The sequence below is a fragment of the Bombina bombina genome, chromosome 4 (genome assembly GCF_027579735.1).
Source record: "Bombina bombina isolate aBomBom1 chromosome 4, aBomBom1.pri, whole genome shotgun sequence".
Lineage (NCBI taxonomy): Eukaryota > Metazoa > Chordata > Amphibia > Anura > Bombinatoridae > Bombina > Bombina bombina.
The window spans coordinates 526,628,190-526,648,390 of NC_069502.1; the positions used below are offsets into that span (position 1 = coordinate 526,628,190).

At 36.4% G+C, this 20,201-nt stretch overlaps 1 protein-coding gene across 4 annotated transcripts in view; it reads right to left on the reverse strand.

Moving 5' to 3' along the window:
* COL12A1 (collagen type XII alpha 1 chain) overlaps positions 1-20,201 on the reverse strand; it is a 252,433-nt gene that overhangs the window by 202,621 nt on the left and 29,611 nt on the right. For 3 of the 4 annotated variants that reach the window (XM_053710444.1, XM_053710443.1, XM_053710445.1), the window contains exons 12-13: positions 18,159-18,431; positions 10,148-10,420 (exon numbers count right to left, since the gene is read on the reverse strand). The exons of the other annotated variant lie outside the window; for it this stretch is intronic. In XM_053710444.1, the coding sequence (XP_053566419.1) occupies positions 10,148-10,420; positions 18,159-18,431 (546 nt within the window). The remainder of the gene's footprint in view (positions 1-10,147; positions 10,421-18,158; positions 18,432-20,201) is intronic. 4 annotated transcript variants of the gene reach the window in all.

The window sequence follows — 20,201 nt, forward strand, 5'->3', positions numbered from 1 at the left end:
CTGCTCTTTTTGTTTACCCAGCCCCTTTCAGTGGGTGTCCAGTCAACCTCATCAACATCAGTGCTAAACTGGGAGATTTACGTTTTTAAAAGGTTTTATACTGGATTTTTAGATCCGTATCTCTTCATAGTCTTCTTTATAGTAGTGTCTATTACATGCAGTTATATGAAAATTGGTGTGCACTGTCCCTTTAACAGACCTTAAGGGCTGGCGTTGAGCATATCTGTATAAATGTGTCACAATAAATTAAGCCTCCATAGTAATTACTGTGATGATCAGAATTAGCCACTTCATGATTTTAACAATATGAAGAGCTGGTATTAACAATGGTACTATTTGAAAACATGCAAAAATGTTTTGTTTGGAAAATGACTGAGAAAAATGTTCAACTTTATTTCCCATGTAAAATTATATCATAATGCTTATAAAAACTGGACTGTTTGGCCTTAGCATTATGTTAGCAAATAATGTGCAATAAGGGGTTTATTGCGGCTCTTTCGGTGAATTGGAAGAAGCACACGTATCAAGTTGAAAGTAAACCTGTTCACTTAAAGCAAAATTGAATTTAACATGAGTCGAGTTAGCGTGACTATAGAGCTCTGGATAACTGTTATGCAAGACTAAAATGTAGCATAAAACACATAAAAAATAATTGTACAGAACAGTTACACTCATAATAAAACTATCTAATGAAAATTATATTTAAAAAAAATATCATAAAAAAGTTATAAGGGCTCAAAGATATGAGGTCTCAGGTGATAGAAAAAAAGGCATGCAATGTGATTTAACATAGAGATACTGTACATACATATATATGTCTAAATATATATATGTATGTATATATATGTGTGTGTTTGTGTGTTTATATGTGTATATTTGTATTTACAGACATATATACACATATAAACACATAAATACATTTGTATACATATAAATATATATATATATATATATATATATATATATATATATATATATATATATATATATATGTATATATATATATATATATACTGTATACCAAAAGAGAAAAAATGGCACTCGCTGGACTTAGTATAAAAATATAAATCTTTATTAATACAAGTTAAAAAACGGCATAACGTTTCGGGATTCTTACAATCCCTTTGTCAAATGCCACCACATGATTTACCTCAGTGAACCTAAAAACATATACCTGCATAAGCTCAACCTTTTTTAAATGTTTTACCGGTTCACACGAGCTCCAATTGCACCATCCAATGCGCATGGCGTCATCACGCTACACCACTCGCACAGGTATATGCATGGAGGCCGGTAACCATAGTAACCCAAAGAAATAAAGACAACCTCCTAAACAGTGTCACAGCAATGACGCCCCAGGGGTTGGAAGTCAGTGTCGAGATGGTTGTCTTGACAACACAAAAACTGCCTTTAGCAGTTTAAGCTCTATGTAGTTTACCAAATATATAGGTATTAATACGCTCATCATTTTATCACTGTCATATCAATATATATACTATACTTAGCTTCATTGCAAATGTTACAACATATATATCATAAAATACTAACACTCTACCAAACTAGCAATCTGTATTTTAATAATATTTCATCAATAAATAAAGACTTCTGCTTAAATCAACTCCCTTAGAAGATATACCTAACACTATGTCACACATAACCTAATATCAGATAAACTCATCTCTACTCAGTCATATTACATCACTCTAGAACTCCAATACCATCATGTATCTTCATTTCCATTTATAGTATGGTAGAAACCAGTGAGATTCATACTAAATCGAACAATCATGTATAAACATGCTGGTATGTCTATAATTATAAATGGCTCAACTTCCATAGAAAGGACTAAAATCCATGAATGTGTTTAGTCATCTTGGTATTACTGTATCCAAATCATGGATCCATCTTGTCTCTCACCGTAATAATAGGTTACCCCTATTGCCACCGCGTATCAGAGGTGGCACATGGTCAATAATAATTGTCCGTAAACTGGACACACTATGTTTCAGTTGTAAGAAGTGTCTCGCGACTGGTTGATCTGATTCATTTTCTTTATACGCCTTTCGGATGGCAGACCGATGATTTTCCATTCGCTCCCTGAAAGTGGTCACTGTCTTTCCAATGTATACCGGGGCACACGGACACATCAGGATATATACAATGTGATCAATAGTACATGTCAATCTGTAGCGAATAGCATACCTCTTGTTCGTATGCGGGTGTTGAAATGATGTACCTTTTAACATACCATTGCATGTAATGCAGCTACCACATGGGAAGCATACCTTCCTTGATGAATGTAACCATGTATCCTTCTGGTAACAGGCTTTTGGATCTGCCTTGACCAACAAATCTCTCAGATTTTGAGCTTGTCGATATACCATCCTAGGTGCCATCATATTACAAAATGGTAAGGATGAATGAGATTCTACCAGTCCCCAGTTCCTACGCACTGACTGGGTAAGCTTCTGATGTGACAATCCATAAGTTGTCAAAAAATTAATCAAAGATTGTCGTGCTTTCAATTCTTTGGCCTTTTTCAATGGTCGTTTCCCCTGTGATATTAGTAGGTCCTCCTTTGTATCTAAGACCAGTTGGGTGTCATACCCCCTGGCTGTAAGTTTGTCAGCCATTTCATCAAGCTATATGTATATATATATACACACACACACATAAGTGCATTGGAGCCCTTTGCAGTCAAATAGCTGAAAACATGAAAAATCATATTAATGCAATACTAATATTTAATAAAGTGTTTAACTATGTATTTAAATTAAATATTTCACACTCCAATGTTTTTCAAATAGGGAAATACGTTCTAAGCATTGTCAAATAGATATGATAGATAGATAGATACCTATATATAATTTTATATATATATATATATATATATATATATATATATATATATATATACTGTATATATAATACAGTATATATATATATATATATATATATATATATATATATTATATATATATACAGTATATCTATATATGCCTATATATAATTATATTTAAAGTATATACTGTATTTATATATAAATACATATATTTCACTAAAAAACATATATATATATATATACTGTATATATATATATATATATTTTTTTATTTTTTTTTTAAGAATCAATAGAGCATTTTCTGCTATGAGAAGAACGTTGGAATGTGAAATATTCATATTTCATGTTGGGTTATAGCACTTGGTTAAAAGCGATCGGGTTGAGTATGAGTGTTAGTATTTTTTACCAATTTTTGCACTCCATTGAAGTCTATGGTGGAATGTGAAATATTCATTTTTTCATGTCAGGTTAGTGCACGAGTAGGATTTTAGTTTTTTTCTACACTTGCTTGATTGACTTCTATGGGGGAATACGTTATCGCACAAGCAATGTTGTAAGTTTGACTTGTTCCACGTGTTGTTTACTTTCAACTTGTAATACGAGCGCAACCTGACGCGTGCAAAAAGCTTACTTCTAGCAAAATGGCTCTATACTGAAGCATTTAGATATGACATTGAGTCTATATTTCTTCCTAGTAGTAATACACAGAGCTCCAATCCAGGTGTTCAATCCATGCAGCTTGTAGCTGATATAAAGTAATAGTTTTTACTTTACCTCCACACCTGCTCCTTCTTTTGTACCCTCTGGGGGATGCAGCTTATATGTTCCTGGTTCTGTGTGTACTTGTAAGTTTGTGCTACTTGTACAAGCATAATAAATAATATATATATCTTGGTCAGACATTGCTCATTTGAAGATTTATTTTTTTTAAAAATGTATAGATTTTTATTTTGCTTAGTAGAATTTCACCTTGCCATGAAAGTGTTTAAAAAAATAAATCCAGTGGAGCACTTTGGAACCTTGTTTTAAAAGACTGGATGTTGAAGGAAAGCAGGCAAAGCACCTTCATAAAGATGGAGACAGTGGTCAGAATAAACTCGATACAGGCGTCAGTAAGGCTGCCTAGTAAAGTCACTATACTTAACATATCAGCTACAACATAGAGTGTTTTATTAATATGGACAAGAGTGAGACTGGATTGGCTGCACAGTTAGATTAGCCATTTTAGACAATTAGATCTGCATCTCAATATTATATTCCACTAACACCCTATTAGGTTATGTGCTGATTGATAGGGAAAAATAATATTGTTTCCATTTGTCTAGTTAATGTTGAGGAAGCTGGCAATATATGGAAAAGAGCATCTGTTAGATCACTTAACTATGCATGAGTGCAGCCCCTAAAAAGTGCTATGGTAAAAACTGTGTTTAATTGTCTTCCAAACCTAGGCACAGAACCTATGCTCCAAGCATTTAATGGAAAGTAGACAGTAACCTGCTCCCTTCTATTGATTTACTGGAACAAAATGTGTGCAACACAGGACGTGTGGTGTGATCATTATGACATCTGTTTAAATCCTAAAACCTACTGAGTTTAATCCAAACATCAGCCTCTAAGTCTGATGGCATTTCAGTAACCATTGGTAGCCTTTTCACTAATTAAAGGGACATTAAACTCAACAAATTTATATATGATGTAAGAGCACCATTTTAAAGGGATACAAAACCAAAAATATATATATATATAAATATATATATATTGATCAAGACAGATCATACAATTTTAAAAATGTTTCCAATTTCTTCTATTATCAAATTTGCTTAGTTCCCATGTTATTCTCTGCTGAAGAGATACCTAGGTAGGCGTAGAGCACTACAGGGCAGGAAATAGTGGAAAACATTCTTGCAAGACTGCTGCCATATAGTGTTCCAGACACGTGCTTGCTCCTGAGCTTACATCCTTGCTTTTCAACAAAGGATACCAAGAGAACGAAGAAAAAGACATTTTAAAATAGAAGTAAATTACAAAGTTGTTTAAAATCCCATACTATCTGAATCATGAAAGAAAAATGTTTGGTTTCACGTCCCTTTAACATATTAAAAATGAAAAAAAAGTTTGACCTAAAGCTGTTTATTTTGAAAATAACAGGAAGTTTTGGTCTGGGCACAGCTGGTATGTGGGGAAGAAATCTCCCTGGCTGATAAAGGCTGTGACACACTGCAAGCGATGCAGCGTGAAGCGAAGCAGCTGCTTCGCACCATATCGCATCGCTTCTGAAGTTCAAATATTTCATCTCTGAGCGCTCGGCTACGCGACCTAACGCAGCAGAGTGCTCAGAGATCAAAACGCAGGACACACTGAGCGCGCACAGCTGCATCTACACGCTGCGCACCGCTCCACTTGCAGTATGTCACAACGTTTAGGAAGGCTACAGCAGCTCTTTTGGTGGACGGTGACACACCCCACAAAATCTAGAGCAAAAAAATATTTCTCAGCGCAGTAAAATCAATTAAAACATTTTTATATATTACAAAACAAAAAACAATTGAATGATCCTGTAATTTGAATCACTTTTCTACATGTTTCAAAATGCTGTTAACAATAGATGTCTTTCTATTTCACACCTCAACAGATCCAATGCCAGGTATTCCTATTGCTTTGCAAACTATAATTTTTTAAATTATGCATACCGCACAAGCCACCAATATCCTAAACATTGGGCTGTGCTGGAACGTTCTATCTAGCGCAACAGAGAATGTCTGTTTTTTTATAACAAGTACATTCTGAGGAAGTGCAAAAAAGAACGCTGTAAGGCATAATTATAGTGAGTTCCTCTAGTAACAAGAATAGTGTTTCTTTTGTTAATTATGTTCTACCCAAAGCAAGTGTTTTCCTCTCCGCAACAGCAACAGTAAGCAATTAAGGAATGAAGTTGTACATTTTTAAGGACTTTATGTTTTGCTGTTCTCAATTTTGTCTACAGGAATGGAAAAAAAGATAAAAGAATGTAATCTTTTTTTTTTTTTTTTTTGTAGAATGAAAAGACTAGCAACTAAAATACTTAGTTTTGTTGTAAGGTCTCTAAGAACTCTCTAATCCTTTTGTCTGTCTTTACACCCTGCTGCAGATTCTGTTGGGGCATTGCAAATAAAAGAATTATTAATAATAATAATTTTACTACTACTCCAGTTTACAATGCCTGTCTGCACCCCTATAGTAGCAAAAAATTAATAAAAAAAAGTCTGCACCAAGTCTCTTTACCCCTTGCTTCCTCATCCTGGGGAAACTAGATTACTAAAACAGTAGCATTCAGAAGCAGTTCCAACTTATTGCATTTCCAGTGTTTTATCAATCTGTCTTTTCCATTACAGTTAGAGCTGGACTATGACATGTGGTTTTGGCATAAATTGAAAAGCGTAATGCAGGATCATCAAACAACTGGACAATTGGGGAATTGCACATCTGTCTGCAAACCTCATTAAGACTTGTGCATGTGAATAATAGTTGTTGTATGTGCCAGCTTTTACCCAAAAAAACCTACAAAATGGAGTTTCCAATCCCAACTACTATTAAAGTCTGAGGTTTTCTTGTACACACAAAATTCTTGTCCGCCTACACAAGATTAAGTTGCCTATTTCTCTCTGTGTACAACCCATAAAAAGAAAGCTCCGTCAGCTGAAAAAAAATTCCTGCTAAATACATCACTTTCACTTGTCCAAAAAAGGATTTATACTGATGCAAGTATTTTACTGTGTCCTTTAACTCTGTGTATATTCCTACTTAGAATAAATATTTAACTGAATAGTTTTCTATCCTCCTCATTTAAGGTCACATCAACAATTCTGTACAGAATTATTGTCTCTTAGATAATAGAATGCATACTACAAAGGTGAACCTACAGAACAATGTGTTACTCCCACAATAATGATCCTCTTATACAAAAAACTAATGAAACATTAAACCAAGATGGATGGATAGATAGATAGATAGATAGATAGATAGATAGATAGATAGATAGATAGATAGATAGATACAGATAGACAGACAGAGAGACAGATTGATAGATAGATAGATAGATAGATAGATAGATAGATAGATAGATAGATAGAGACAGACAGACAGACAGACAGACAGATAGATACAGATAGACAGACAGAGAGACAGATTGATAGATAGATAGATAGATAGATAGATAGATAGATAGATAGATAGAGACAGACAGACAGACAGACAGACAGACAGACAGACAGATAGATACAGATAGACAGACAGAGAGACAGATAGATAGATAGATAGATAGATAGATAGATAGATAGATAGATAGATAGATACAGACAGACAGACAGACATATATATATACAGATAGACAGACAGACAGAGAGATAGATAGATAGATGATAGATAGAGACAGATACATACAGTCAGACAGAAAAACAGACAGAAAGATACAGACAGAGAGATAGATAGATAGATAGATAGATAGATAGATAGATAGATAGATAGATAGATAGATCATTCTCTATCATATACAAATGCATGCACACACTTCACACAATAAAAACTTCCTATTAGGACATTTTACTCATATATTTTTTATCTTTTGAAAGAGCAGTATGTAAACAAGTTGAAAAATGCTTTTTCTTCAAATATGTAAAAATAAAAAACGAAAAGCTCTTCATATTTAAATTCAGAACTACTAGAGCAGTGTCAGTTGTGTACTTCCTGCTATGACTTGTTTGCTGAAATCCCGCTCAGAGGCGTAACTAGAAACCACAGGGCCCAGGTTCAAGAATCTAAGAAGGGCCCCCCAAACCCCCCCCCCCCCCACAAAAAAAAAAAAGTGAATTTGATACATATCTTTTTTTTTTTTTTTTTACATTTAACACAGAAAAAAAATGTGAATCAGATTACATATCTGCAAAAGTAGGTACCCTGTGCCCACAGTCTGTGAGATGGTCTGACCCCCTATTACTGTATATAGTGACACTGTTTAACCCACGAGTACTGTATATAGTGAGCCAGTGACACAGTCTGTAATCTGTCGGTGAGTTGGCTGGCCTGACCCTACCCGCCCCAGTACTTTATAAAGTGACCACAGTAGTCTGTGACATGGTCCAGCCCCCCCGTACTGTATATAGTGGTACTGTATAGTGACACTGTTTATCCCCTGCCCCCCCCCATGCTGTAGTAACAAGGTCTGTAATTTGCTGGTTCCACAAACATACACACACTTTTGCGACCTCTGCACCCCCTGTAGTTTTGCCACTGATCCCGCTAACGCTGACTGAATGAAAGAAACTGAGCATTTATAAGATATGTGCATGGGTGAAATTTTCGGTTCGGTTGAATCTTTCATTGAAAATATTCAAAATATCTTGTATTTCAAATATTCAGCGCCCATGCTGCTCAATATTCGTCTCGTTTTAAACAAAACAAATACCAACCATTCATTGAGCATTTACATTAATTTTTGCTAAACGAATGTACATGTTCCACTGCTACAGGTGAAAAAGTTCCCTAAGTACCTAAACACACTGTAGAGCCGTGCTAACCCGCTCTGCTTTTTTACAGAACCCAGGCTGCACTAACAGGAAGTTTAGCACGACGGCTCCCAGGGCCTGCACTAAAGGACCTTCTCCTGTTAACGTGGCTCTCCAGAATGCTTAGGTAAGAATTTTTAACTATTTTAAGAAAATGAATGAATGCTGATGAATTCAGCATTATTCCTTTGTTTTCTTTCAATTTCATGCTGCATTTGTTCAGATATCTGCCTAGTTAAAACGAGACGAATATCCGTGTTTCGTTAACAAATGTGCAATTGTAATAAAACGAATGCACATGTCTAATAGAAAGTAGCCAACTGATAGTGCTGTATTACTTTCAATTTCATTTTAAACAACGTTCCTTTTTTAAACCCCCCAAAAAAATCAATATGTTTAACTGTCATTCTTTAAGAATTATAGAAAAAAAAATTGAGTACAAGGGGTCTATTTATCAAGCTCCGTATGGCTCAACGGTCTATAAAGCAGCGGTCTAAAGACAGCTGCTCCATAACCTGTCCGCCTGGTCTGAGGCGGCCGACAGAAATCAACACGATCAAATAAGATCGGGTTGATTGACACCCCCTGCTAGCGGCCAATTGGCCGCGAATATGCAGGAGGCGGCATTGCAAATCTGCAGGAGGCGGCATTGCACCAGCTGCAGTGATAAATGCTGACAGCGTATGCTGTTGGCATTTATCGATGTGCGGCGGACATGATACGCTACATTGTATCATGTATCATGTCCGTCCGCACTATAATAAATAGACCCCCAAGACCCCTATTAGGCTGTTCAAAATCATGCTACTCTCTCTTCACTACACTTTCTATCTATTTCTTGTATCTCCACCATCAGTCTAGGAAACTGTTGCTTCCTTCTTTGTACATCTACAATCTGATGTGGTCAGCAGAAATGGAGAGCTCTCTCTAAGCCTAGGATTTACTGATCTATGGATTAAATACACACCACTGTGCTGGTAGCCATCTACTAATACATAACTTGAATCTTCAGCCTTTGAAAAAAATGATCCCTTGTAATTTTCCATCTAAACAGTTTCAGCTATGGAGTTTATATCTAAAATATCAATTGACACAACAACTATACAAATTGCCCAGCTTAATTATATGCCCATGTTTACTGCTAACATTCAAACCATTTGTATCATTTAAATCATCCCTAGTCTACCATATTATAACCCACAAAACCCCAATCCATAATTTTTAATATATGTTAACATTTTCTTCTGTATGGCAATTTCCTCAGCAATATCAATCCAAATGTTTCTATTATCCTTATCTATCTTACCTTCTACACATACATCACTGCATCACCTTATATTATTAATGTCACCTTTGTGTCCCCAAAGCATCCAGTTCAATATCAATGTCCTGATATACAATGCCCATGAGGTAATCAGTCCATCTCAGATCTCAAGCTCTCTAGGAAGCCCCCTCTTATCTTTCTGTATTTATTTATTGTTCGCCCAATTAGCACTGCAGCCGGACTTGATGGCACATTGCATTAATATAACAATAAATTACTTCAAGCTTTATATTTAGTATACTACCATTTCCTTATGCATTCATTATGTAATTATATTTACACTTTACGTATTGTAATCCCATGTAACAAATTCACACCCAAAGATTTAAGTATTCATATTATTCATATTCCAGGACATTTTTATGGTGAAATGAGACATTTTTATGGTGAAAAGTTCCATCTAATTTGCAGCCATGTAAAAAATAATAAAAATGACCTTACCTTCAAGAGTAGTTCCTTCTCCAGTAATAGCACTTCCAGCTCCAGATGCATACAGTGCAGTTACAGACACATCATATGGTGTTCCTGAATCAAGTCCCTTTAATACTGCACTGGTAAAATTTCCTCTAAGAGTAACCTCTTTGCTTTCCCCTCCTGTAGCTGGAGTGTAGGTAACAAGGTAACGTAATACTTTTCCAGGTGCTGCAGACCAGGATAGCTTCAGACTAGATGTTGTGGGATCAGTAACTTTTAGATTTCTTGGTTGTCCTAACACTGTACAAGATAAAAATAAAATCTATAAATAACCACTGAGATTTTTGCCAACATCTACAATTTCTCACATTGTAGCTAGATTTGTCACTAGTAGGCAACTGATCATGAGTAGCTTCACTCAGTAGGGTCTCTACTTGTAAAGTAAACTCAAAATACAGCCTGTTTGTTCAGTTACAAAAGCTACGGAATTGGTTGATACAAATAGTATATTAATAGTAAAACTTGTTTTCGTTTTTTTTAATGCTATGTTTTGGAAAGAGCAAAGGATAATGGCATGCAATAGAGATGTATAAGTACATTGTGCCTATGGGTGCTGGAAATGTAAATTAAGCACTGTCTCATATTTTGTATTAGAATATTGCGTGCGTTAAAAGCAAATGCATTCGATCAAGCGCAATCAAATTCCTATCCCTCCCAGTCACTGGAAGAGATACGAGAAATCATAAAAGACTTACAGACACTACTCATAAAGGATCCCACACGCAAAGAAATCTTTCCACAACCCCCAATCCTGGCATTCAGACAACCACCTAACCTAAAACCGAAACTGGTCCACAGGAAGCTAATCCCTTGAGAAAAAGAACACTCAAAATGAAACCAAGTGCTGCAAAAAAGATCTATGCAAACTATGTCAATACATTTGTGAAAACAGCACAGCAAATCACAAGAATAAATCCTATAACTTTAAAGGGGCCTATTCATGTATATCTACAAATGTTGTATACATGATACATTGCACTGCATGTGAAAAGGGATGTTATATTGGAGAAACAAGTCAAAAACTGCACCTTCGGATGAGCATACACAGACACTCAATCAAAAATCATTGTGAAACAAAATACTGTGCTCCTGTTGGTCACCATTTCACCCAACCTGACCACTCCATCCAAAACCTCAAAATCAAGACTCTCTGAGACATATTTAAAAACATCATGGAAAGAAAAACATTTGAAATGAAAATTATAATGGACTTCGCTTCGTTAAATTCTGGACTAAATGCGGACTATGGGTTCTTAACACATTGAAAATGAGGAAAAGGAAACGCTGGGTCTTTCGGTGAGTATAAATAGTTTATTTGGAGCAGGCTTCCATACAGGACATCAGGTAAGCTCCTTAAAACATTATCAAAAAATGTTGTAATGTACTTTCATATAGTCAATTACTTTGTATATTCCACACTGTTTATACATAGGTACACAGATAAGCCTATGTCCACACTTTTGCCATTATTATTATTCCCCTTTTTTTTCTCTTTTCTTTCTTCTTTTTTGACTAATTTATATTCCCCTTGTAAACATAATTTCACATCTTTATACATATTCGCCTAGATTTAGAGTTTTGACTGCAAAAACCGGCGTAGCTAACGCTGCTTTTTTTTCCAGTGCACCCTTAAGACAACGCTGGTATTTAGAGTTGTCTAAGGGGCTGCGTTAGGCTCCAAAAAGGGAGCGTAAAGGTATATTTACTGCCACTTCAACGCTCAATACCAGCGCTGCTTACGGGACGTGCACGATTCCCCCATAGGAAACAATGGGGCAGTTTGGACAGAAAAAAAACCTAACACCTGCAAAAAAGCAGCGTTAAACTCCTAACGCAGCCCCATTGTTTCCTATGGGGAAACAGTTTCTAAGTCTGCACCTAACACCCTAACATGTACCCCGAGTCTAAACACCCCTAACCTTACACTTATTAACCCCTAATCTGCCACCCCCGCTATCGCTGACACCTGCATTACACAACTAACCCCTAATCTGCCGCTCCGGACACCGCCGCAACCTACATTATACCTATGTACCCCTAATCTGCTGTCCCCAACATCGCCGACACCTACATAATATTTATTAACCCCTAATCTGCTCGCCCAGACGCGCCGCTACCTTACCTACACTTATTAACCCCTAATCTGCCGACCGGACCTCGCCGCTACTCTAATAAATGTATCAACCCCTAAACCGCCGCACTCCCACCTCACAAACCCTATAATAAATAGTATTAACCCCTAATCTGCCCTCCCTAACATTGCCGCCACCTAACTTCAAGTATTAACCCCTAATCTGCCGACCGGACCTTGCCGCTGCTCTAATAAATGTATTAACCCCTAAAGCTAAGTCTAACCCTAACCCTAACACCCCCTAAGTTAAATATAATTTTTATCTAACGAAATAAATGAACTCTTATCAACTAACGTATTCCTATTTCAAACTAAATACTTACCTGTAAAATAAACCCTAATATAGCTACAATATAACAAATAATTATATTGTAGCTATTTTAGGATTTATATTTATTTTACAGGCAACTTTGTATTTATTTTAACTAAGTACAATAGCTATTAAATAGTTATTTACTATTTAATAGCTACCTAGTTAAAGTAATTACAAAATTACCTGTAAAATAAATCCTAACCTATGTTACAATTAAACCTAAACTCTACACTATCAATAAATTAATTAAATAAACTACCTACAATAACATACAATTAAATACACTAAACTAAATTACAAAAAACAAACAAACACTAAATTACAAAAAATAAAAAAATATTACAAGAATTTTAAACTAATTACACCTACTCTAAGCCCCCTAATAAAATAACAAAGCCCCCCAAAATAAAAAAAATTCCCTACCCTAATCTAAATTACAAAAGTTAACAGCTCTATTACCAGCCCTTAAAAGGGCTTTTTTGCGGGGCATGCCCCAAAGTAATCAGCTCTTTTGCCTGTAAAAAAAAAACACAATACCACCCCCCAAAATTACAACCCACCACCCACATACACCTACTCTAACCCAAACCCCCCTTAAATAAACCTAACACTACCCCCCTGAAGATCTCCCTACCTTGAGCCGTGTTCACCCAGCTGGGAACCGATGGACCAAAAGAGGACATCCGGAGCGGCAGAAGTCTTCATCCTATCCGGGCAGAAGAGGACATCCAGACCGGCAGACATCTTCATCCAAGCGGCATCTTCTATCTTCATCCATCCAACGAGGAGCGGCTCCATCTTCAAGACCTCCGGCGCGGAACATCCTCTTCCGACGACTACCGACGAATGAAGGTTCCTTTAAGTGACGTCATCCAAGATGGCATCCCTCGAATTCCGATTGGCTGATAGGATTCTATCAGCCAATCAGAACAGCCAATAGAATGCGAGCTCAATCTGATTGGCTGATTGGATCAGCCAATCGGATTGAACTTGAATCTGATTGGCTGATTAAATCAGCCAATCAGATTATTCCTACCTTAATTCCAATTGGCTGATAGAATCCTATCAGCTAATCGGAATTTGAGGGATGCCATCTTGGATGACGTCACTTAAAGGAATCTTCATTCGTTGGTAGTCGTCAGAAGGAAGAGGATGTTCCGCACCGGAGGTCTTGAAGATGGAGCCGCTCCTCGTCGGATGGATGAAGATAGAAGATGCCGCTTGGATGAAATGTCTGCTGGTCCAGATGTCCTCTTCTGCCCGGATAGGATGAAGACTTCTGCTGCTCCGGCTGTCCTCTTTTGGTCCATCGGTGCCCGGCTGGGTGAACACGGCTCAAGGTAGGGAGATCTTCAGGGGGGGTAGTGTTAGGTTTATTTAAGGGGGGTTTGGGTTAGAGTAGGTGTATGTGGGTGGTGGGTTGTAATTTTGGGGGGTGGTATTGTGTTTTTTTTTTACAGGCAAAAGAGCTGATTACTTTGGGGCATGCCCCGCAAAAAAGCCCTTTTAAGGGCTGGTACCAGAGCTGTTAACTTTTGTAATTTAGATTAGGGTAGGGAATTTTTTTTATTTTGGGGGGCTTTGTTATTTTATTAGGGGGCTTAGAGTAGGTGTAATTAGTTTAAAATTCTTGTAATATTTTTTTATTTTTTGTAATTTAGTGTTTGTTTGTTTTTTGTAATTTAGTTTAGTGTATTTAATTGTATGTAATTGTAGGTAGTTTATTTAATTAATTTATTGATAGTGTAGTGTTAGGTTTAATTGTAACTTAGGTTAGGATTTATTTTACAGGTAATTTTGTAATTATTTTAACTAGGTAGCTATTAAATAGTAAATAACTATTTAATAGCTATTGTACCTAGTTAAAATAAAAACAACGTTGCCTGTAAAATAAATATAAATCCTAAAATAGCTACAATATAATTATTCTTTATATTGTAGCTATATTAGGGTTTATTTTACAGGTAAGTATTTAGTTTTAAATAGGAATACTTTAGTTAATAATATTTAATTTATTTCGTTAGATTTAAATTATATTTAACTTAGGGGGGTGTTAGGGTTAGGGTTAGACTTAGCTTTAGGGGTTACTACATTTATTAGAGTAGCTGCGAGGTCCGGTCGGCAGATTAGGGCTTAATACTTGAAGTTAGGTGGCGGCGATGTTAGGGAGGGCAGATTAGGGGTTAATACTATTTATTATAGGGTTTGTGAGGCGGGAGTGCAGCGGTTTAGGGGTTAATACATTTATTAGAGTAGCGGCGAGGTCCGGTCGGCAGATTAGGGGTTAATAAGTGTAGGTAAGGTAGCGGCGACGTTGGGAGGCAGATTAAGGGATAATAAATAGTATGTAGGTGTCGGCGATGTTGGGGGCAGCAGATTAGGGCTTCATAGGGATAATGTAGGTGGCGGCGGTGTGCGGTCAGCATATTAGGGGTTAAAAAAATGTATTATAGTGGCGGCGATGTGGGGGGACCTCGGTTTAGGGGTACATAGGTAGTTTATGGGTGTTAGTGTACTTTAAAGCACAGTAGTTAAGAGCGTTATAATCCGGCGTTAGCCCAGAAAGCTCTTAACTACTGACTTTTTTTGCGGCTGGAGTCTTGTCGGTAGAGGGTGTACCGCTCACTTAAGCCAAGGCTCTAAATACCGGCGTTAAGAAGATCCCATTGAAAAGATAGGATACGCAATTGGCGTAAGGGGATCTGCGGTATGGAAAAGTTGAGGTTTGAAAGTGAGCGTTAGATCCTTTCCTGGCTGTCTCTAAATACCAGCGGGCGGCCAAAAGCAGCGTTAGGACCCCTTAATGCTGCTTTTGACGGCTAACACAGAAGTCTAAATCTAGTCGATTTATTCCATGTTGATATATAACTTTATGTCAGTATATGCTTAATGTAAAACTATATATTTCCCCTGTGTGTTCTCCTACACTGGACACTATCTGTCTCTGTCACATAAGCCCCCATCCTCTCCCTGTACTCAGACCATCTGTCCTTTAGCCATTCTGTGTTTCAAGATATAGGGCTAGATTACAAGTGGAGCACTAAATTACCACACTCCCGCAAGGAGGGTCTTTAGCCAGTCACACATACAAGCTGAAAAATAACCAAAATACTTATATTAATGAATCAGAGGAAGGTGGGTAGCTTTTGTAAGGGAACAAAAATTCCCATAGGGGACTAAACAAGGGTAAAAAGACCCTGACAGTAATCTATATTAATCAATAATTCAGAAAACAATAGCAAACATCATTAGAACCCCAAGTTTATTATCAATAACCAGAAACACATGAGACCTTCAAAGGGATTTATTCATCTGGAATTTTAATCCTAATGAGAACATGTTTCCTACTTATAGGAGGCATGGTCACATCATCTTCATCAGAACTAACATGCTCCTGAGACATACCTAGGAACTTATCCCTCAAAATCCTAAACATGTCCAAAGTAACCTTTAGCAAGACTAATATATACTAAGACTAATATATACTAAGACTAATATATACTTACTGTATCTGAGTTGCAGGGTTAAGAAGAACTACAACAGAAAGAAACAGCCATAAGATTGTGTGCAATTGCTTAGAACACAGGACTGGACTCCTTGAGTCCAATGACCAAACAAAACAACACAGCAGAACAGCTCTGCCTGCACTTAAAGGGACAGTCAACACAACAATTGTTATTGTTTAAAAAGATAGATAACGCCTTTACTACCCATTCCCCAACTTTGCACAACCGACATTGTTATATTAATATACTTTATAACCTTTAAACCTCTAAATTTCTGTCTGTTTCTAAGTCACTAAAGACAGCCCCCTGATCACATGCGTTTGTATTTGCTTTTCACATCAGGGGAAGCTAGTTCATGTGGGCCATATAGATAACATTGTGCTGACGCCCGTGGATTCTAACAACACAGCTCTAATTGGCTTAAATGCAAGTCAATAGATAAAGTCATGTGATCAGGGGGCCGTCAGAAGATGCTTAGAAACAAGGTAATCACTGACGTAAAAAGTGTATTAATATAACTATGTTTTCTGTGCAAAACTGGGGAATAGGTAATAAAGGGGTTATTTATCTTTTAAAACAATAACTCATTTTTTGAGTTGACTGTCCCTTTAAAGGGATAGTAAACCCCAAAATGTTATTTTATGATTCAGATAGAACATACAATTTTAAACAACTTTCCAATTTAATTCTATTATCAAATTTTCTTCATTCTCTTGTTATCCATTGTTGAAGGGATTGTTGATTGCACTACTGACAGCAAGCTGAAAATATCTATTTAGCCAATCACAAGAGACAAATGTGTGCAGGCACCAATTAGCAGCAGCTCCCACTAGTGTATATGTGCATATTCATTTTTTAACAAGGGATACTAAGAGAACGAAGCACATTTGAAAATAGAAGTGAATCTAAAAGTGTCTTAAAATGGCACGCTCTATCTGAATCATGCAAGTTTAATTTTTACTTTCCTATCCCTTTAAGTCCTCTCTCTAATACCTTCACAGAACTAATCCTGAGGTGGGAAGTTTTCAATGATGATGTATGCAAAATTGAAAGATCAAATAAAAATATTGTAACATTTAAATAGGTGGACTAACTTTATTGGCTAGATTACAAGTGGAGCAAACTTGACAGTGCAGGGTGCGTTATCTTTTGCACAACTTTGTGCACAGAGTAATGCACAATCTGGGATTACAAGTGTATGGTAAAATATTTTAGCCAAAGCATCTTGATGCAGCGATAACTTATTAAGAAAGTCCTATGCTTCTAATGGATAGCGCATAGTGTGCTATTAGTGTACTCATTGCACTCGTATTACAAGTTGTGAGTTGTGTTGCACTCACGCTCAATCCAAAATATTGCTGTAAAGCGTAGCACTTTCTAAGACCCAAAGTAAACCATTATTGTTAACAGTGTAACACAGAACTATATGAAGAAGTCCACTACTTGTTCCCTATCAGTTTGGGGCACCCAGAGCTTAGTGCACAAGTGATATCCAACATGAGTTTTACTGTACACCCCCATAGAAGCATAGAAGTCTATTATGTAAGAGATTTAGCGCACTAGTGCTATCCGACATTCAGATGTTTGTGCTCCCTAGACTATTGCTTGACTGATTCAAATTATCTATGGATTTATATAAGCACAAAAGTAGAAACGCATTTGACTGGGCTCAATCAATGTTAACGCACAATAGCGCCAATATTTTTTAATTCCTCTTGTCATCTAGGCCTTTATCAATATTATAGAGTCAAATACCTAATAATAAAGAACATTCAACATATTCCTTTAGATGGCAGTAGATGGAGCAAGGATGGACAATCGATTTTCAATACAGCTCATCTCACAAAGGATCCAAGGATGAACAAGATGCTTTGCTTTATATGAGGAAAACTCATTTTAACTGGAAAATTAAGAACACACTGTTCAACTTTTCTAGCTTAGTTTGACTACCTCTGTCAAACCATCTGCTTGTAACAATAATTTAAAGAAAGCATATTGCATAAAATAATCTAATTAGTCAGTAATTACCTTCTTCCGTTGCTCCATTTCCATTAAGGGGATTCCCTGGCCCCGAAAAGTATTCTGGAATCACAGAAACTTGGTATTTTGTATCAGGTGAGAGGTTCTGTAGTGTTGTAAATCTTTCATTTCCTGGAAGGGTCACTTCTTTTCTCTCCCCCCCTGCAATAGGCCGGTAAGCAATCCTGTATCTCAGGACATTTCCAGGAGCCGGTGACCAGCCAACCTTAAAACTATCTGTGGTTTCATCACTAACTCTCAAATTCCGTGGTGCACCTTTCACTGTTAAGAAGAAACAAAAACATTTTTTAATAATGTACTCTAATTTCTTATCCAGGTGGTAAATATGTAAGCCATAAATAATATTAACAATAGAAAAATCCTGAAACAACCAAGATACATGAACTGTCAATTGATATGATCTTTTGGACTTTAACTTCATAGGTTATTCAAAATGTATAATTTGCTTTTTTTATAAGGTTTTACTTAAGTTAATGAAGTATCTCACTTCATCAAAGCATTATAATACAAAACTGTGAAAGTGTACTGCTGCCAAACTGTCTTTTTCATAAACTGTAATTTGGTATTAAAACCAACATACCTCACGGCAAATTCTTGACAGAACATTTGAAAGTCTGACTCATTAAAAGTATTATTTTACCAATTATTTTTTTCTTTTTCATCAGCGAGTAATGTTTGTTAAACACACCCTATGAAACATGTATTTTAAAATTAAAAGGACAGTGTAGTCAAAATTAAACTTTCCTGATTCAGATAGGGCATGCAATTTTAAACAACTTTCCAATTTACTTTTATCATCAAATTTGCTTTGTCCTCTTGGTATTCTTTGTTGAAAGCTAAACCTAAGTAGGCTCATATACTAATTTCTAAGCCCTTGAAGGCCGCCTATTATCTTAGTGCATTTTGACAGTTTAGATAGCATTGTGCTCACTCCCATGGAGTTATTTATGAGTCAGCAATGATTGGCTAAATGTAAGTCTGTCAAAAGAACTGAAATGAGGGGTCAGTCTGCAGAGGCTTAGATACAAGGTAATCACAGAGGTAAAAGTGTATTAATATATCAGTGTAGGATATGTAAAACTGGGGGAATGGGTAATAAAGGGATTATTTATCTTTTTAAACAATAACAATTATGGAGTAGACTGTCCCTACAACAGAATGGTAACTGCTCACCATGCTGTTGTTTTTCTTCCCTTACCTACAAGCTTTCCAGATCTGTTCTTTTATTTTAATCATTTTCAGGTGCAAGTGGGTTAACAGGTTAACATGTATTCATGCCCCCTGTGAGAAGTGGTGGACATTCACAAATCAGTGATGCTTTTTCACAGCTATATTGTGCACTTTAGCACACACAATACAGAGTGGGGGGTTTACATCTATTGCATTTTTTATGCACCGTTTAAAAGTTATATAACATATATAAAAAGGCAACATAAATATTATAGATCAGGGCAACCACAAAATGTAAAGGTCTCACTTTGGGCTTCATATTTAAAACCTCGCTGCCATGGAGAGAAATCACACAAAACCTTTTTAGACCTTGTATTGTAATGTAGGAGTCTCAGTTTCACATAAAAAACACTACATAGCAACATAAACATTTCTCAAGATAACATTTGTGTTTCTAAAATCTTTTTAAGGGCCTCGCTGTACTGACGAGACGTCTTAGAATATCTCGCCTGAGCAACGAGGTTTTGAATATCAGGCCCTTTGTATCATGTACTCTAAACTGAAGTACACAAAACATCTGTCAAAAAGCTGACATTGTCACTGATTTTTGAATGAACACGGCTTCTGTCACAAGGGCAACATAAGCTGCAAAACAGCAGCACCCAGTATGAAGATTTGGAACTTCACCAACTGGCACCTATAAATGGTTAAATGAAAAGAACAGCTGTGATAAGTACTGCAGGCACAGCAGAAAAAAAAAACACTTGCATGGTGTGTAGTAACCAGTCTGTTGTAGTTGTGACCAGCAGTTTAATGATCCTTCTGTTTCATATTTATAACAGTTTAACCTCTTCTGTGACA